The sequence below is a fragment of the Armigeres subalbatus genome, chromosome 3, assembly GCF_024139115.2.
Source record: "Armigeres subalbatus isolate Guangzhou_Male chromosome 3, GZ_Asu_2, whole genome shotgun sequence".
NCBI classification, from domain to species: Eukaryota; Metazoa; Arthropoda; class Insecta; order Diptera; family Culicidae; genus Armigeres; species Armigeres subalbatus.
The window spans coordinates 355,205,450-355,226,826 of record NC_085141.1 but is presented as its reverse complement, the minus strand read 5'-3'; the positions used below and the strand labels follow the sequence as shown (position 1 = coordinate 355,226,826).

Sequence of the window (21,377 nt, the reverse complement as noted above, 5' to 3'; positions counted from 1 at the left end):
AGTTGCGTATGTATGCATTTGCTACTTTTAGGGTAAGCGAAAATATAATAATTTTTTAAATGAATCCTTTTCTAAAACCATGCATTTTTTCTCTCTTTGATCGTTATTTTAAAGCGTGCATCAGTCCTGTCTATAAAGAGAACATAATATAGCCTGATAGGAGTTCCATAATGCCACATACCAATAGACTCAGCTTGACAAATAGAAGTGATGTCTGCATGTATGAGCGTTTTAAAAGAGCGCTAAACTGCCTATGATTGCATATTTGTAACAATCGACAAAAGTAGACATGGGAGAAATGGAACGATGAAGTTTGCGATATGCATAACTATGCAAATCTTAATGATTTTTCTAAAAATTCCCACAAATTGCACAAACACTTCACCCAGTTGGAATCTTCCGTATAAAAACATTTCCATTACTTGGTAGGTATTTGAAAGCAAAATAATTGCGAAAATTTTTGTACACAGCACATGGCGTACCAGCAATAGGGCACTACACGGGCTGCTTTGTCTCTTTTTCGCTACAAAGAAATTAGAAAACAACAAGGCCAGTAAATGTCAAAATTTATGAAGAACGAAAGAGAAAGAGATGTTTCCGTGCAGTGCCCTATAAAGTTTTTCAGTGTTACTGTTATGCAGTCACTTAGCTCAATGTTAAGAAACAACTTGACAGTTTTTTGGAGTTTTTTGGAACAAACTTTCTTATTTCACCTGGTCAGCTGAAAGAACTAGCAATTTGGAGATGATTCATGAGCTTATCTTAAAATCGCCAAAAATGCAAATGTTACAAATATGCGATCATGGGCAGTAAATCTCTTATCTCAATTTGGGCGAAGTACGGGCTTGCGAGAGTTATGCGTGAAGAGATTTAGCGCGCTCTAGTATGAATCCCTGAAAATATGCCACAATTTAATAGAACTGTTTACGCTTGCCCAACAACATATTAGCGGGTTGAAATCGCTGTTATTTTGCCTGTATTGGTACAGTGATCACTGTGGGAAATAAAATGAGTCTGAAAAAAAGTATTTGCATTTGTTCGTTACATTGATGGATAAAGTGGAACTTATTTTTTAGTTCATGATGAAAATAATGAAATAAATTAATATACATTTAAAAATGACATGATTAGAAAAAAAAATGATAACGAATTTGAAATTAAATCGTAGTAGGCATTTGAAATGCCAGCATACTAAGAAGCTAATGAGAAGAAATTTGAAATTCAATCTCAGTAGGCTGACAGGAATTCTAGATTATTCGAACGGTGAAAATAAACGATCATTCAGTGTTCTGTTTTTGAGGCGTGAACATGCGAATTATCCTTCGGTGTTCTGCGCTTGTTTTCGTTGGTAAAAAAGCAAGGTAAAAAGGCAAACGGAAGACAGATTTGCTTGGCTACGACAATGACGTAGTCATTGCTCCCTACAAGCTAAGAAAGGTCAGCAGTAGAAGAAAAGCTGAATGAGGCAAAAAAAAAAAATAGTAAGCCTCCGACGTGAAAAATATGGCAAAAATAAAGATAAGCTATGATTGGTGGAGGGTAAAAAAAAGGTAAGCCCCAGACGAGATATGGCAAAAAAATATGGTAAGCCTCAGTCTGAAAAAATGGCAAAAAAATAATGGGAAGCCATGCTATATAAAAGGCAATAAAAAAAAGGTAAGCCTAAGTTGGAAAAGAGAACGGCAAAAAAAAGATAAGCCATGATATGCTAAGAGCAAATAGAAAGAGAGAGAGAGAACCCGAGAAAATAATATGGCAAAAAAAAAATTAAGAAAAGCCATGGACATATGTAAAAAATAAGGAGTGTCAGTAGGCGAGAGAGAATTTTGACAGAATAGTAGTTCTAGAAAAAAAAAATAGATTGTGTTTCAATGAGCAAAATAAGCAATATTGAGAAATATAAAAAAAAACAAAGGTGGTCTACAATTTCAAGATCAGTTTTATTAGTTATGTTTGGAACTCATCCGATAAGCAGCGCGTTAGATTGACAGTTACATTAGCAGTTCGGTGATCTGTAAGATTTGGAAAGTAATCTAAAAAGTTGTGAAAAAAAAAACAAATTTGCTGAATTGAAGATGGTTTTGTTTACAATTCATCTGCTTGGTGGCATCCAATTGCAAAGTTTGCCAATTCGTTTAAGTATCTCAAAAATTTGGATTTGGATCGGATTTGGATTGGATATAGATTTGATTTGGATTGGATTTAGATTGGACTTGGATTAGATTTGGATTGGATTTTAATTGGATTTGGATATGATTTTAATTGGATTTGGATATGATTTGGATTGCATTTAGATTGGATTTGGATTAGATGTGGATTGGATTTGGGTTAGATTGGTTTAGTTGATGGTTTAGTAAATCAATAGTTTTAAACAGAATTATTTGAGCAGTTTAAGGACAGCGTCAAAGCTTTAGAGCCACAAATAATAAATTCACAGCTGATATTAATATATAAACAACTGCACCGGTATGAAATAGAAAAATACAATTTAGGGGTAATGACGGCTTTGGCAGGTTTTGTTCTATTATTGGCATGGGGTTTTTTTATGACTGATTATGCTCAAATTTGGCCCAAACATTCTTTGTATATCAAAGAATATTGTGGCCAAATTTCATAAAATTCGGTCGACAAAAACCCCCCTGCCAATAATAGAACAAAACCTGCCAAAGCCGTCTGTTCCCCTAATTCATGTTTTCGTATTAACAGCTAAAAAAAAAATCTAACCGAAAAAAAAGAAAGAGTAGAGACGGTGAATATTGTGGGGAATAAAGTGAGTCTGAAAAAAAGTATTTGCATTTTGTTAAGAAAATTATTTTGAGCTTTTTAGTGGAATGTCTTCACTTGTCATAAGACGAGTTTGTACAATCCCATTGAATTCCACCACTTAATTGTATGGGATTGTACAAACTCGTCTTATGACAAGTATTTGCATTTGTTGGTTACATTGATGGGATAAAGTGGAACGTATTTCTTATTTCTTGATGAAAATAATGAAATAAATTAATATATTTAAAAATGACATTAATAGAAAAAAATTGAGGTAAAGCAAGGTAAAAAGGCGAACGGAAGACAGATTTGCTTGGCTACGACAATCACCACGTCACTATCCAAGCCGTTCCGGGTGGAAGCGATTTCAACAATGTTTGTTCTCTCATATGGCCCTCTGCTAATCTTCAGTTTCCATTCATTTCACACTTGCCGCTCGCTTTTGCGGTCTCAATTAAATCTGTATCTTCATTACTTTCATCTACTCCCTTTCGCTTTGAGTAGTATAATTATCACCGAAAAAAGGCAATAAATTAATTTCGATTTGTTCAGTTCGACAAGCTGAGTCGATTGGTATATAACATCATGGGTCTCCGAGACTTCTATAAAAAGTTCGATTTTGGAGTGAAATGATAGCCTTTCGGCACAACTTTGTAATAAAAGGATGAAATGGGCAAGTTTTTTGGCATACCCTTACATGAAAAACAAAATAATATGGCTATAGCCACCAATGTTAAAATGTTCCCGTTTTAACAGGAAGCTTCTTTACCTTATTTGCCACGCCGTACAATCCTGTTTCCAATTATCATGTATTGCCCATATGGTGGAGGCAATGAAAATCCAAATGCCGTTCGAAAAAAAAAATGCTTCATAATTTCTATTTCTATTTCCTAGGCTTATGATATTTTAAGCAGCAAACCCCTAAAAGCACATAATCAACACTATCTATCCATCCATAACCTTAATTGCATCGAAAGCAATGCAAAAATGTGTCGAAATCGTTAAAATAAAATGTCTATTAGGTCTATTTACTATTTATTGTGGAGGTGTCGGGATTATCATGTAAAACTGGTCCTTAGCTAGCAAATCTGATTTAATAATGACGATATACAGTGACCGGTATAATAAAAAGCCCACTCGCCGTTTTTCGTACAAAATGGTCAAATTTGGAGATCTAGATGTCGACTGCGTGTGAACCAATTTTGCTGAAAATTTGACCAGAGCTCAGATATAACTTGAATTTTACCACACCTGGGTTTCGACCATATTGATTCATAGGGTAAAAAATTATTGCGGTAATACCAAAATGAATTTTTCGACAACAATTTATTTTTTAAATATCTTGAGTTCTATAGATTGTAAACTGATGACTTATTCAACAAAACGCGTATTTTGGCAAAACAAAAAAGTTTGCGGACTATACTTGTACAGAAAGAGTTGTAGTTTTCAAGATATTATAAAATCAATTTTTTGCCAAAAAAAATCGTTTTGGTATTACCGCGATAATTTTTTACCCTATGAATCAATATGGTCGGTAAAATTCATGAATTAGTGAATTAGGTGTGGTAAAATTCAAGTTATATCTGAGCTCTGGTCAAATTTTCAGCAAAATTTGTTCACACGCAATCGAGATCTAGATCTCCAAAGTTGACCATTTTGTATGAAAAACCTCAAGTGGGCTTTTTATTATGCAGGTCACTGTATTTATATAACTTATATAAATATGCCGTTTAATTAGCAAGTATTCTGATTAAATTTTCACCATCCCCGGGACTTAGTTTTCGCCACCCCTTTCTTGTCCTCTTAAAATAGTGGTTTGAACGGATATTGAATCTACTAACGCCCGGAGATTAGGCAACACATATTGCGTGCTCACAAAATCTGTTTTAAATAGACGAATCCAAACAAAAATAACTACTATAGTACATCTACCCTATCGGCCTGAAGTTGGAGAAGGCTTATCACAGACAGAAAAAAAAACGAGTGGCTTGGCCGTTTTTTAGGGTGAACCTACAAATATTTTGAAAATAACAAGTTATTGGCCCAATCGAAAATAGTTTTTTTTCTAATATATTTAATCGAATATGCGAAATATATTTATACGATTGGTAGCTATTAACGGAAGCTATCGCAGGAAAAGATATTTTAGTTACCAGATAAAGATTGTCGCTGTCGTCGCTGTCCGGAACATCTTTTGCTGGCGAGGATAGGGGATCTAAATGTCAATGAAGGAAAATACATACGATTTGACAGTTAGGTACCACACATGTTCCGGACAGCAGAACAAAGGGAACCGAAGCGACAATCTTTATCTGGTAACTAAAATATCTTTTATCGCAGGGTGTTAAAATTGATTTTGTTTACTTTTTATTTGTAGGCCCTTATCAATTGTTAAACGAGAATTAGTGTAAGTGTATAGGGTATAATGACCTGCCATATTTGCTTTATTATAGCATAATGTAAGGGGCTGTTTAAGGACCCTCCTTAGCCTAGCGGTAAGATGCGCGGATAAAAAGCAAGACCATGCTTAGGGTGGCTGCGTTCGATTTCGAACTTTTGGTTTGGAAATTGTCTCGACTTCCCTGGGCATAAAAGTATCATCGTGTTAGCCTCATAATATACGAATGCAAAAATGGTAACTTTGCTTAGAAACCTCGCGGTTAATAACCGTGGAAGTGCTGATTGAAGACTAAGCACCGAGGCGGCAATGTCTCAGTGGGGGATGTAATGCCAATAAGAAGAATAGGAAGAAGGAGGGGCTGGTTATATACCACGTGTACCAATTTTGGTCAGTTTTAGATATCCTCCCCCAGCGTGGACATTTTCTCATATAAATTTTCAAAAATTTGTTTGGACCGTGGACAATCGACATACTCCCCTTCCCCCCAAACTGTCCACGTAGTAAGCCCCTAATTGAATCATTTGTTTGAGAAACTGCATATATCCATTTTACACTAACTGTTTTTGGACAAATTGGCACCGAGATTTCCTCGTTACAGATTAATAGTTTTAGGCAAAACTCAGAACCCTGGGGAACTTCCAGTACGAAAACTGTGAGCAGTACTCCATTAATTGCATTTTAAAGTGCGCGATCATATGTATTTTCTCAAACAAACGAAAAAAATGTCATACATTCCAAATCAATTTTTTTTTTCGTTTTTTTTGCCATAATACGTAGTTTTGGACGAGATTTCAGAATTATGAAAATCTCATTTTGGCCAATAATTTTACATATGCAGTTTCTGAAATTATGTTTCTACGAAATTCCTTTGGAAGAACCTTACTTACATTCTAATGATTTGATAACATGCATTGGATAGTCTATGGAATATAAAAATATATGATGCTTTACAATTTTGTGAAAAAACAACAGTTTCTGAAATTATGTTTCTACGAAATTCCTTTGGAAGAACCTTACTTACATTCTAATGATTTGATAACATGCATTGGATAGTCTATGGAATATAAAAATATATGATGTTTTACAATTTTGTGAAAAAACAACACGAGAATGTCTAATAGGAATATTTTGAAGAGACACGAAAATCAAATGGAGTGTCGACTATTATAGGGAAGCTAGAAGCTATGTCCTGTTATAGATCCTTAGGGGGTCAGTCCGACTTTCAAATGTTAATTTCAACCAATCACGTCGTCTACTTGTTTGTTTCATGTATGTATGATGCAGGATGGAGATACATAATTTGTTATTGGATACCACTCGAAATAAATATGTTGGGAATTTCCTCGCCTTATGGCAGAAAGTGCATAATTCCGCTACTAGGAGGTCCACTATTGATCATTCAACCCTGAATGTTTAAGTAAATAGATGCGACAAAAGATCCATTTAATCCCAAACAGATACCGCGTCCAACACAAACATGCTTGTTTTTACACTGAATTACCTGTGCCTCAGGTTGGGGCCTTTGCTTTCGTTGCAGTTGTTCCTGCTTCGGCTGTTGCAGATGTTTCCGGTTCCCTCCTTCCTGTCTGTCCCTCTCTCCCTCCAGGGAATGCTCTTTCGGATCTGGTTGGTCACTACCACTTAACGACGTTGTTGGACTACCACTGGATTCTTTCTGGTTTTCATCCGTTGGCGTTTGTCGCTCCTGGCTGTGGCGGTGCTGGTCGTTATCGCTGTTTTCGTCGCTTTCAGTATCTCTCACTCCAGCGTTCGGCTGATGTTGGTCTGCCTCGGCGGCCGCCGTGTCGCCAATGAGGATATTCCCAGAACCAAGAAAGGGACTGCTGCGGGGCTAATAGACGGGGCGCCGTCTGAACCTATCAAACTGCACCGGTGCTAACGGCCAACGAGAGACGACACAAAATTTTCTTTCGAGTTCTTCAGATTCACACGGAGGAAACGTTTCAAACCACCACCGTTAATCGGTTGCACCGTAATCCACGAGACGTTCACAGGACGGAAGCCAAACACGTAAAGATAGGTGAAGTGGAAGAGACAAAAATGAAAGTGATTTGAGTTAAATATTTTTCTATAGGTAATTAATACGTACGTATTAGGAAGTGGACAACATAGTTCAAGTTTGCATTGTTAGCTCGGGAAACAGGAACAGGTAGGTTGTAGGTAATTTTGTTGGCAATAAAAGATCGAGACACGCTACCGTCTAGGCTTTTTCAATAATAGAAATGAAGGGAATAATTTATCTACTGACACTTCAGAACTATTTTGGGTTTGATAGTTGATTCGTTTGTAAATGCTAAGTCAGTGATTTTTTGTCTTCTCACGTTTTTCTACCTACATTGCAAAAGGTACCTTTTTGAAAAGAACGTAATAAATGTTACATCTTTTTGCAAAATATGCTGAGCAAGAAGATGAACGATATCTGAAACACAGCAGTTTGGTCTACAGATTGGATATTTAATGATGATCGATTTCGATTACAAACAATGGATTTGTCGGATGAATCCAAATTTGGGGTAGATTTGCAAATAACACTCGGTCTCCCTATCAGAGATTGGTTTAAACATTTGGGTCATGAGGAAGTAGTAAAGTAACATGCAAAAAGTTGTATCGAGCACACGTACTGGCGACGACGCAGCGTTCATAAGACTTTAAAAGCCCATTTAGTTAGATTGTTAATTTAATTCAATACCTCCTTTTTTCGATGGCGTCTTTATTATTGAAGTTATGAAATTATAGTACCATACTCAGTGGAATAGTATTTGATATCGAATTTCGGATTCCTCCACATATCTCCACATATGTGAATTCATCCGCCCATTGTTCAATACAGAACTATCAATGGGTGATAGATACAATGCTTCAAGGAACAATCAATCTGTAATAATGTCGCCAGGCGAACCACATATTAGAAGCGAAATTACCATTATCACATTTCCCCGATATGGTGGGATGGTTGGCATGGTCGGTAGATGTTGTTCCAGCGCTGCCATCATCAGCTTGTAGTTGTTGTAATTTTGGTAATACACAGTACCATATCTATTTCCCGAACCGATCTCCATCGCGAACCACACTACCTATCTAAGCGGCAGAATATACACTGGCTGCTGCTCGATATGGTGGTACACTGGACAAAAACGTTAGGGTAAACGCTATAAGCTGATGCAATACTAACGATGGGTACGGTATCCGATCAAGAGGTTATAATACAACTGTGACAAATTTATAGCTAGGGTTGGTATTCATATCGATATCTCGCTTAACTTTTCAAAATGACATAAGTAACATTTTTTTCATGAATTAATGTGAGTACTGCAATCAAAAGCTTCCATGTTGTTCTGTTGATTGCGCTATTCAAATTAATTCATGAAAAAAATGTTACTTAGGTCCTTTTGAAAAGTTAAGCGAGATATGTTCAATAATCAGATAATCTGGTTCATGATGATATATATCAACCGACTAAGTTATTCGAGCTGAACAAATTTCTCTCTGTCCGTTTGTATGTATGTGTACGAAACCTGAAACACATTAGCCAATTTTTCATATAGGATATGACGGGGCAAGATGAGCTGAGCACCCTAAGAATGATACTTAATACCTTCTCAGCAAGCATGCATTTCTATATTACAATAGAACAGTTCTATTCTGTTGCATCTTATCGAACATCTAGACTTGAACTCAAATTTCAAAAATTAAGTTAACCCAGATGACTTAACCAATACTCTGTTTTTGACTGGTTTAAAAACACTACGGGGCAACTGAAATGTATTAGAGCACCAATATTAACAAAAAAAATCAGAAGGGTTATATACAAGATACGACCGCCCGACGTAAACTACGTAAAACAGATTATAAGATAATTCATTCGATTGCCTATGTCACTGGTTTGAGCATGAGCTTAGAGTGATTCAAATTTTGACCTTTTTGGCTCCCCTATGCTGCCCTTCTACGCATAGTTGTCCCATGTTAGTTTTTGTGGATTTTGACTTTTCACCATAGAGCAAATTTCGAACTTTGTTCGGAAATTCATTGAAAACAACATCAAGTCTATTTGTCCCATTGCTTAATTTCTACGCACAATTGTCTCGCGGTGATTAAATTCATCATTATGGCGGATTCTGTTATTTTATGGAGCAACATTGAAATAGCATTTTCTGTTTAGATCTTGCAATCTTAGCCTGTTGCACTGGTTTAATGGGTGCAATTTGTACAATACTCATTCTAAGCGACATCATCACTTCAACCAGCGACATCATCACTTCCTTAGATAAAGCATGTTGAGACATATGTCAATCGCAGTAGCCATTCATGAAATCATGCATTGAACGGGGCTGATATGCGTAGAAACCATAAAACAAGTGCTCTATTTCTCGGCATAACTGTCCCGCCAAACTATTTTCATGATCTTTGTCGCAAATTATATTTGTGAGTGAAAAATAAGAATGATTTCAATGAAATTAAGTCTTCTGAATGGTTCTGTGATGTAATAATCTTATTTTGCATTATGGTTATATGCAAACAATGAAAATTAGTGTTCAATTTCAAATGCCATTTTCTCATTTGGTACAAGCATGCGTAGAACGGCAGTATGCTTGAACGATAACATTTGCTATTCTAATGAACTTCCTAAATTTTTAACTGAATTGGTTGTAATTTGACTGAGCATCAGCAGTTTGATACTTGTATGGAAATTACTATAGAAATCGCCCCTTATATGATCATTTTGTGTGGCCGCCCAACCCGAAGACTTCATAGAATATTTCCCAATATGTAAGACAGTCATTTTTCCGAAGCGATCGGATTGTTGCTCATTATTAATATTTATGTAATTCTTTTACGTGATAAATTGATTTTCCCACGATTTAGTATTTCGCGAGTATGTTCTGCAACGATCGCGCACCAATTACCGTCGACACTCTACATCTCGATATATATCCCTATGTCCCTTTTCTCCGTCCCTACGAACTACATACATTTCTAGACCAACATTTGAAAAGGGCGTAACAGCCAAAATTTATTCCTTCTGATTCTTCATCCACATATAAAGCTATATATGTAGACGAAGAATCAGAAGAAATAATTTTTGGCTGTTACGCCCTTTTCAAATGTTGGTCTAGATTTTTGCTTTTTGCATCTCGATAACCTCCCTATCTTGGTATCTCTATCTCGATGTGTTCTGATCATATTTTATTCAGGATTCACTCTCTCTATGTCGATATATTCAAGTTTCTAGGCTACTAGACAACCTTGGGGCAATGATAAACAAATCAAGCAGAAGAAATGACATTTGGTTTTTTACCGTTTTTCATAGCAACGAGCTTTTTCCATCTACTACCCATTTTAATTCCTCGATCTCTCCTTATCTCGATGGTCCCTTCAATATGGAGATGTGGAAAGGCGACTGTAATTAACTTTTTGCAATTCCTGATCATAATATCTGGTTTACAGTTCACTGTTGGGTCATAAAACGACCTACTTTTCCGTACCAACGAAATGGGTGCTTTAATGAACGTTATCAACTTAATAGGTTGCATAATATTCATTATAACACTCATTTGGCTAACATCAGAACAGTAGTTACATGACTACATTTAGCTAAATTAGCTTGGGTAAGTGTTCAAATAGTGTATTCTCTGCGTCGCGTAATAAATGAAATAGTTCGATGGACATGACATCAAAACTTTTCAAAAGCAAGTACATCTATCACTTCACGGTTTATCGAACTATGCAATGTGGCACGGCAACATGGAATCTCTGCTGATGTTACTGATTTCGAACAAAATTGACGTAATTCAAAATATGAAAAGAATTGAATGCGACAATTTAAAATTTTCAATAAAAAAACCCGAATCCATTCCCCAGAGGTGATGATGCCTTTCTTCGACTATTACCTATTCGACTTAGAGTGGTTAATGCATCTCAAAGGAATTGCCTAATAAATGGCTATTAAATTCTTTGAATTATTATTTTAAGGGGTGCTGCCCAAATGGTAAGATAACCTTGTTTAAAGTTAATAATCAATTTTAATAAAACTTTTAAGCTGGTGGCGAGTTTCCGAGTCTATTGACAAACAAATTTTAAAAACTCATTAAAAAAATAAAGGCACTATTAACTTCAAAATCTAACATGGTTTCATGACGGTCCTCAATTTTGAAATATTGTACAAATTGTATTGTCTATCCGGATAAAAGCTAGACCGCTTTTTATACCGAAGTTGGATTTTTCTCCAGATACAGGCAACTTTCCCAACTTCGGAAATAGTGCGCTAGATTCGCCTAAAGATGCGCTAAACAACGCATCAATTAGTTTTGACAGATAAAACTTCGGAAGAAAGTTCGGTTCGGAAGTCCCGACTTCCGAATTCTAAGTTGGTGCTACGCCGACAATATCCCAGCCTTCCCCTTAAACGCAGTTTACGTCAAAATTGGCTTTATAATGTTAGTCTAGGATTGCCTTTTAACATAAACCTGTTTATGCATTTAGAGGGATTACAATGAAAATTTGAAGTATAATTATGTCCATCAGTGTAAGCTTTAAATAATTATTAGCAAGGGCGAACATGTCCAGCACCTGAAGCACTTTTTCATAAACATTCCTCTTTTGCTACGACCGCGGTCATGGCTTTGGTTCTTTTGTTTTAGTTTTTGTGCGAATCACCGCACAAAAGTAGAGCGCAAGAACCAACCGCACCATATGGCGGCCGTAACGAAACCCTGAAATTTTACTGGGTTTCTGAAGAATTGGGATTTTCAATGTTTTTACGTTAATATTCAATAGTTCCAATGGGCATAAAAAATGCTGGAGAGTTTCCGATTCGATTGATAATAAAATCTCGAAAATCCATCGAAAGATAAAGGAGCTATTAGCGTTTGAAATCTATCCTAATTTCGTGACGGTCTCGAATTTGGAAATTTCCGTTTTACACCCTGTATCCGAGTCTTCCCCTTAGACGTAGTTTACGTCAAAAAAAAAAGCTTTCAATGCGCATTGGCCATTCATTTCATTTCATTTATTTAGTTAACATCTAAACAGATAACACTGAATCAACAATTTGACGCCACAATGCACGGTTCGATGCCGCATCTCTCCATCCTCGGATACGCCCCACGCTCGCCAAGTCGTTTTGCACCTGGTCTGCCCATTTCGCTCGCTGCGCTCCACGCCGTCTCGTACCTGCCGGATCGGAAGCGAACACCATCTTTGCAGGGTTGCTGTCCGGCATTCTTGCAACATGTCCTGCCCATCGTACCCTTCCGGCTTTAGCTACCTTCTGGATACTGTGTTCGCTGTAGAGTTGGGCGAGCTCATGGTTCATTCTTCGCCGCCACACACCGTCTTCTTGCACACCGCTAAAGATGGTCCTAAGCACCCGTCTCTCGAATGCACCGAGTGCTTGCAAGTCCTCCTCGAGCATTGTCCATGTTTCATGTCCGTAGAGGACAACCGGTCTTATAAGCGTCTTGTACATGACACATTTGGTGCGGTAGCGAATCTTTTTCGACCGCAGTTTCTTCTGGAGCCCGTAGTAGGTCCGACTTCCACAGATGATGCGCCTTCGTATTTCACGACTAACGTTGATGTCAGCCGTTAGCAAGGATCCGAGGTAGACGAATTCCTCGACCACCTCGAAGGTATCCCCGTCTATCGTAACACTGCTTCCCAGGCGGGCCCTGTCGCGCTCGGTTCCGCCCACAAGCATGTACTTTGTCTTTGACGCATTCACCACCAGTCCAACTTTTGTTGCTTCACGTTTCAGGCGGGTGTACAGTTCTGCCACCTTTGCAAATGTTCGGCCGACAATGTCCATGTCATCCGCGAAGCAAATAAATTGACTGGATCTGTTGAAAATCGTACCCCGGCTGTTACACCCGGCTCTCCGCATGACACCTTCTAGCGCAATGTTGAACAACAGGCACGAAAGTCCATCACCTTGTCACCGAAATCTTCACACAGTTTTGCACACCATCCACCGTTGCTTTGATCAGTCTGGTAAGCTTCCCAGGGAAGCTGTTCTCGTCCATAATTTTCCATAGCTCTACGCGGTCTATACTGTCGTATGCCGCCTTGAAATCAACGAACAGATGGTGCGTTGGGACCTGGTATTCAAGGCATTTTTGAAGGATTTGCCGTACAGTAAAGATCGCATTGGCCATATTAAAACAATAAAATTGTTTTTTGGGATTGATGATGTACGTTACTTAACAGATTCAGCGTGTAGTAATTCCATTGGCGTAAATTAGGGTGGGTGGGGGGTGCGGCTTAGCCCTCCCTGAAAAAAAAACGCACCCCCAATAGGATTTGAAAAGTTAGTTAGCAGTGATATCAATTTCCAACATATGCTACATACAGTAACCATTCGCTAACTGGGCTAGAACATCAGTCCAGTTAACGAGTGCCGCTTTTTAACTGTGCTAACGAGGGGATTTACGATGCATTGTTATGATCGGTGTTTTACTTGGAAAGAGAATAATTTACCATTTCGACTCCCCTCGCAGCCTAGTATTTGTTTTTATTTTTTGACAGATAACTGTCAACGAACGCCCAGTTAAAAAGCAGTCCAGTTAAAAAGCGCCCAGTTAGCGAACTGTTGCTGTATAGAGATCAGTGACGTTTAGCGTTCGCACACTTATGTGCAATTCGTCATGTGTAAAAACATGTTTGTTTTCCTTCTGCTCATAACCTCAAAAATGATCGGGTCATCACAATGATTTCAAAAGAGTCAAAAAATATATGGAAATATACTCATTTTTACCCAATATTTGCTGAGTTGCACCATCTAGGAGTGTTTGTTTTCCTTTTATCGCCACTCACACATTCGGACGTGAGAATCTCAATATGAATTACCGTCAAACGCGCTGACTTGCAACACTTTTCAGGTTTCTCTTCCAATAATTCTAAATAAAAATGAATTAATCATTCTACTAGTATACGATACTTTTGATGTGCCCTAACACTAGGGATAGACATATAATCAGATATACAATAATAATAAAAATATGAAAATAATATCAAAATGATAAGTTTTGCAAGCCACCCCTACTTTATCGAATTCAATCATGGCACAAATCTCCCAAATTGAGAGGAACATGCCTCCTGAGCCAACGTTCTAATACCTGATCGATCCACCTTGCCCGCTGCGCACGTCGCCTTCTTGTGCCCGTCGGATCGTTGTCGAGAACCATTTTCACCGGGTTACTGTCCGATATTCTGGCTACGTGCCTGGCCCGGCGATTTTCGCGGTGTGAACGATGGATGGTTCTCCCAGCAGCTCATGCAACTCGTGGTTCATTCGCCTCCTCCACGTACCGTCCCGCAGCACTTTCCTTTCGAAAACTCCAAGTGCGCGTTGGTCCTCCACGTTCGTCCAGAGCTCGTGTCCGTAGAGGACTACCGGTCTAATGAGCGTTCTGTAGATTGTCAGTTTGGTACGGCGGCGAACTCTATTCGATCGGAGCGTCTTGCGGAGTCCAAAGTACGTACGATTTCCAGCCACTATGCGTCTCCGAATTTCTCTGCGAGTATCATTTTCGGCAGTCACTAGTGAGCCCAAGTACACAAATTCTTCTACCACCTCGATTTCGTCACCACCAATGCAAACTCGCGGTGTCTTCTGCTCACATTGTCTTCTCTTTAACCTCTTCCTATCATGTACTTCGTCTTCGACGTGTTGATGACTAGTCCGATCCGCTTAGCTTCCCTCCTCAATCTGATGTAGGCTTCCTCCATCTTCTCAAAGTTACGTGCCATAATATCTATTTCGTCGGCGAAGCCAAATAGCAGACACGAAAGACCATCACCTTGCCGTAACCCTCTGCGGGTTTCGAAGGGACTCGAGAATGCCCCTGAAACTCGAACTACGAACATCATCCGATCCATCGTCGCCTTGATCAACCGTATCAGTTTATCCGAAATCCGTGTTCGTGCATAAGCTGCCATAGCTGGTCCCGATCGATTGTATCATATGCGGCATTGAAGTCGATGAATGGATGATGTGTGAGCACGTTGTATTCGCGGCATTTCTGCAGTACTTGGCGTATGGCAAACACCTGGTCCGTGGTGGAGCGTTCGCCCATAAAACCCGCCTGCTACTGCCCCACGAACTTCCTTGCAATTGGTGTTAGACGACGACATAAAAAATTTGGGAGAGTACCTTGTAGGCGGCGTTCAGCAATGTGATTGCGCGGTAGTTGCTACAATCCAGCTTATCGCCCTTTTTGTAGATGGGACACAGGATACCTTGCATCCACTCCTGCGGCAAAACCTCATTCTCCCGAATCTTGGTAATGACCCAGTGCAGCGCTCTAGTGAGTGACTCACCACCGTGTTTAAATAGCTCTCTTGGTGGTTGGTCAATCCCAGGGGCTTTGTTGTTCTTCAGCCGGCCAATCTCCTCCTGGATTTCCTGGAGATCCGGAGCCGGTAAAATTATGTACTGCGCGCGTTCTCCCAGGTCCATCACCATACCGCCATTTTCGTTTGCCACATTGCCATTCAGGTGTTCTTCGTAGTGCTGCCGCCATCTTTGGATCACCTCACGCTCGTTCGTAAGAAGGTTCCCGTTTATGTCCTTACACATATCAGGCTGTGGCACGTGGCCCTTACGTGAGCGGTTTAACTTCTCATAGAACTTTCGTGTGTTATTAGCGCGGTACAATTGCTCCGTCTCTTCACGGTCTCGATCTTCCTGCTGGCGCTTTTCCTCCGGAAAATCGAGTTTTGTCTGTTCCGCGCCCGTTTATATCGTGCCTCGTTCGCCCTCGTGCGGTGTTGCAGCAATCTCGCCTATGCTGCATTCTTCTCTTCTACGCTTCTACTAACTGCTCACATTTGCCGTCATACCAGTCGTTTCTCTGATGTGCAGCGGTTGCGGTGCTACCAATGGCGGATCGAATATATCTTCACCCATCTTCAATAGACGATGCGCCTAGCTGCTCTTCCGTTGGGAGTGCCACTTCCAGCTTATGCGCGTATCCTTGGGCTTGGCTACCGTCTTGTAGCCGCCCAATGTTAAGCCGCGGCGTTCGACACCGTCGAGAGTTTTGAGCGCAGGCATAATGCAACGAGGTAGTGGTCGGATTCAATATTCGCACTGCGGTAAGTGCGGACTTTCGTGATGTCGGAGAACAATTTACCGTCGATTAGGTTTTCCGTTTCTTGGTTAAGTGATCTCCATGTGGCCTTGTGGATATTTTTGCGGGGAAAGAAGGTGCTTCGGACTACCATTCCACGGGAGGCTTTGATACGGTGTGCAGACTATCCGGTCCGATGACCGGTCTATACATTTCCTCCCTTCCTACCTGAGCGTTCATGTCGCCGATGACGATTTTGACATTGACCACAGCTAACAAAAGTTCTTTTATGCGCAAACCCTTTACCGATGAGGTATATCATAAATGTTGGAAATATTGAAGAAATACGAGTTGTGCGCATGAAATAAGATACACTGTATTGCAAAAAAGTTCCTAACATTGCGCATAATATATTTTAACGGAAAATATAAATAACCAATCAAATTCTCATGAGATGGCTTCAACAATATTAGAAATATTGGATCCACGTGTAATCAGTTGTCACCGAATGTAAAAATTTACAAAAAGTAGAGTTTTTCGGGTAGACCGTCTCACTTGTCAATTGTGTTAAGAACACGCCATTTTGGTCATTTCACTGTTTTCAGTACAAATTTCAACTGTTAAAATGGAAAAATGTGTCATTTAACAGCGCCAAAATGCATGCACCCAATTACTTTACAAAACTTACCATGCATACTCCTAATAATTATTTGAATTCATAATTGAATGTGTCCATTAATGCGCTATCAGAAACAGGGCCTGTCAAGACTAGGTTTGCTATATAACTCGTGAACATAATTCAATCCGAAACAAAAATATGCAAAATTTTTGGAAGGAATTGTAAACAAGATTTGCAAAGGTGCAATAGCGTTTATTTATTACGTATGACAAAGGTACGATTATTAAACATCTCTATATCGTATTTATTCAAACCAATCGACAGTTGATATTAAAAATAATGTTCTAACATATGAGCAACGTTCTATAAGTCAAACATCCTTATTCTTGTTATGAAAACTCATATGTGAATATGTACGTTATGTGGAAGCTATTGATTTGGAAAATGTATTGGAGGTAACCACTTTACCTTCGATGGGACTCGAACCCATGACCCTACAGTACGCTAGACTGGTGCTTTAACCAACTAAGCTACGAAGGACCTCTGTCGGCCTTCGCAACCTAGCGGCTACTGAACGAGCTCAAGATTCCCAGATTGGACGCATAGTCAAATCACTCGCAATCCATTTCTCAAGCTAAAACTTCCACATGTGTATGTCTGAGCTTGACGACCGACTGGCAACTAGCTTACACAACCTCACTTGATCAGTACAGTTGCTGATGAAGAATGTGTATAGCCGCCAGACATTCTAAATACTCACGCTCCTCTAATGTGGACGTGTACTATACACATGTGGAAGTATTGGCTTGAGAAATGGATTGCGAGTGAATTGACTATGCGTCCAATCTGGGAATCTCGAGCTCGTTCAGTAGCCGCTAGGTTGCGAAGGCCGACGGAGGTCCTTCTTAGCTTAGTTGGTTAAAGCACCAGTCTAGCGTACTGTAGGGTTATGTTATGGGTCCGAGTTTACCGAAACCTCATAATGATATCACAAATTAAGGTGTGTAATTGTGAATCAGATTTCAAATTTCCATCATCGCAACTCTTTGGTGCATCCCGAGGATCGTGAAAGACAAATTTGATTTTTGTTTCTTGAATACCAAAATCGTCTAAAACAAGATTATTGTTGAGAACGAAGGTATTTTTCAGCCTTTAATTAAAAAAAAAATGAAATGGAATGCAAAACATATTTATTTGGACAAATTGGACAACCTAAAAGGAATCGATTGAGACAATTAAAAATTAAGGAAAGTAAACTATTTTTTTTTGTTAAACTGCTTGAGTTTTCAGTATGTACGAAAAAATGTAAGCTCTGAAACAGAATTCTCTCGTGATGTTGTTAACCCCAGAAAAATTGCTTACGTAATTAGTGTACGGCCCCTTACACGAAAAGCTTGGAGAACTCTCTGATAAATAAGATCTGGTCTGTAAGGTCTGCGGATTGTTTAACAAATTGTCAATAAATGGTGTGCTGTCCTTGAAGTGAAGAATGGAGTTATCATCACTGCATTGGAGCAGAGCGGAATACAGTAGTTGCGCGATTCTGCTCCCCATGAACATACTAGTTTCTAGTCGGAGGGATTCCATCGTCTACTGATCACCCATCTATTGTGAGTAGTGGATCGTCGGATTGCTGTTGCTGTCTGAGTCGTGGGAGGCAAAATGTTATACGAATGACAAGCGACATTTTGAAAAAAAACGAGCAATGGGTAATGTTTTCAACATAACCGCGAGTAGACGTAGGACTTGTATAAACGTAACGTATTTACATTTAACTTTTAACTTTTGGATCTATAGAGTTTGATTATAGGTATTGATATTGGAAAGACAACTTCATCAAGCACAGAATGACAAAAAAATTCGCCCACTTCTTTCATGCATATTCGCAGACCCACCGGCAGTTCTACCGCTGGTGACTGCATGCTATCGCTGTGTAGGTAAACACAGCAAACGAACGAACGAAACGAAAAATGCGCGAGCTAAAAGCACGTCAGTACGCGCTGCTGTCACAAATTGTAATGACTCGCACGCGGCAGGCACTGCTTCTTTTATACACAAAGAAAATCTTCCGACGGACACGAAGGCCTGCGACATACCGCATTCTGATGTCCGTGTTAGGAATGCACGGGATTGGTTACATATGAAATTTTTACTGGCTTTGACAAGAATTGAAATTTTCAATAGCTTATCGTTAATAATCTTAAGTTTCAGTGATATAGGCAAAATGCTGGAGAGTGTCTTCAAAATCCATCGAAAGATAAAGGCGCTAGTAACGTTCAAAATCTTCCCTTCCAGCGTAACGCTCTCGATTTCCAAAAATCTAAATGACACCAGTATAATAAAGAAAGACGTAAGTCCTACGTCAAAAAAAAAAAAAAATCCACTCTACCCTCTAGCCTCAGCCAAGATGACCCACTAGGTATTCCAATCTGTCAAATTCACGATTCAGCCATCTTGGATTCTAGTATGGGAGAGCCAGCCGTTTTGTTTTCGTTTTGCACTGAAAATGAATTTTTCACCCCCGCCTTCTTCTCTTCCACAAACTGGGCAGGTTGGAGCACCTAGTACTGTATTCATCTTGGCCTCGGCCATATATTTAGAGCAATGTATCTTTGATGAAAAATATAAGACAACCTTTTACAAAGAACTTATATTTGTTGACACCTCTAACTATTTTTAAAATTTAAAACAAAAAATCGAACAAGTGCTGCTCTCCAAACTTGGCCTAACATTCGCCCAATTTTAAACCAACGCGAATCCTTCAGGCAGCACTTTTTCAGTTTTGTTTTTGAAATAATAAAAAACCCTGATTAATCCACCTAGCGGTGATGATGCCTTTCTCGCTCGTTCAAATGGGTTGACAAACATATTAGAAAAGTCTAATATAACACTAAATAGATCTTACTTTTCAAATTTGTTTATGGCAGCCCTTACTTTGTACCGTTAAATGCACAAAAACGATCCATAAATAACATCAGAATGTTCCATAAAACGCTACCTCAAATCCAAAAATAGCTCAGGCTTATCCATAAAGAATAATTTTAAGATCCATAACTAAGCATAACTAAGCTAAAAAAAATATATCAAATAATTGTAAAATAAGTATGTACCTTTAAACATGATCAAGAAAAACAATATCATTCCTGCTATTTTCCCATGAACGTATGACAAATGATCCATAAATGTTTGTAAAATTATTCATAGAAAACTACACTTAATAAAAAAAAAATACAATTTTGCGCAATTTTTATCGTGATTATGATCCATAACTTCGGTGATATGATCCATAATTTTGGTCAATTGACAAACTTTTTCTGTTTTGAAGTCAGAATCCAGCTTAGGCTTCTGGCACCTTCTGAAATAGTATGATTCTTCATCATATAGATAAGAATTCATTTTTTGCTGATGAGCAGTTCCGTTTTTGTCAATGCCATTTAACCACTTTTCAATTAAGATTTACGATTTTGATCCGACTTAATAAAGTCTTAGAAGAATTCTACTAGGGTTGCTTTTCTTCATATAGAGAGCATTTCGGCATTTCTCAGCTTCTCCCACATAATCCGAGTGCTATTTGAAATCTTCAAACAGATATGTTGTCGCTATGAATGGGTTTCCAATTAATTGGTCTCGTGAAGTCCAAGATTTAGGATTCATGTATAGCATGAATTAATTAACTATCGAAAACACAGAAGGTATGCAAACGAAAAGGTACGATTATAGTTAGTTAAAATTTATAGAACATCAAAACCATTTACTAAAATAAATTGTTTTATTTTCAAACTAATTGTTAGCCCAGCCATGTTTTACATATACTGTGCCAATATGAATTATTTGCTGCAACGCCAGGAAGAATGCATTACAGTGAATTCAAATCAAATGTTGAAATTGATTCTGAAGTTGCTTCCATGCACACCAAAACATTATGAATATTAGGTGACATATCTGACATCTGACATTATGACACAAAAGCACATGACGTAAACTCAATCGTATATGTTTTTCAACGTCAGATGATTTAAATATGCCACGGAACCTAAACACAGCAGCCGGTGCGTTGCCGCACGAATGCACAAGCAGCAGATGATCAGTGCAAATTGCGTATAACCTGTTATACTTCGATCACCAATTTTCCAAGAAGTAAAGATAGCTGAGGGGTAACGTTCTAGGCTCTCACTCAGAGAGTCCTGTGATCAACGCTCGTTCGGCTCTATTCTTTTTTTTTCAAAAACATATTTTCTAGTATAATACCAATGAACTTTAAACAATTTTTATTTTCTATAACTCAATACCAAATTTTTAAAACGAATTCTCTGCGTTTGTAAACAAAGATTAGAACATCGATTCGTCAAATCTAAGAGGCGAGAGCACTCCCACGCAATCCAACACCACCAACAGACAGCCGAAGTCTACACCTTTATATCAGGCTACATATCTACACATGTTGTTTAATCGAAATAATTAGTGTTGCCAATCTAAAAGTGGCAGTGCGAGTTGGCTCTTGTTT

The 21,377-nt window shown here is 38.7% G+C and overlaps 1 protein-coding gene across 4 annotated transcripts in view; it reads right to left on the bottom strand.

Moving 5' to 3' along the window:
- Positions 1-21,377, bottom strand: part of LOC134226129 (CCR4-NOT transcription complex subunit 7) — a 47,380-nt gene that overhangs the window by 12,212 nt on the left and 13,791 nt on the right. The window contains exon 3 of one of the 4 annotated variants that reach the window (XM_062706704.1): positions 6,669-7,105. The exons of 1 other annotated variant lie outside the window; for it this stretch is intronic. Coding sequence is in view for 1 of the 3 variants with exons in the window: in XM_062706703.1 (XP_062562687.1) it covers positions 8,110-8,247 (138 nt within the window). In the remaining 2 variants the exon portion in view is untranslated. Of the gene's footprint in view, positions 1-6,668; positions 7,191-8,109; positions 8,302-21,377 lie in introns of those variants that run through there. 2 more of the 4 variants (XM_062706703.1, XM_062706705.1) reach the window with 2 other exon arrangements.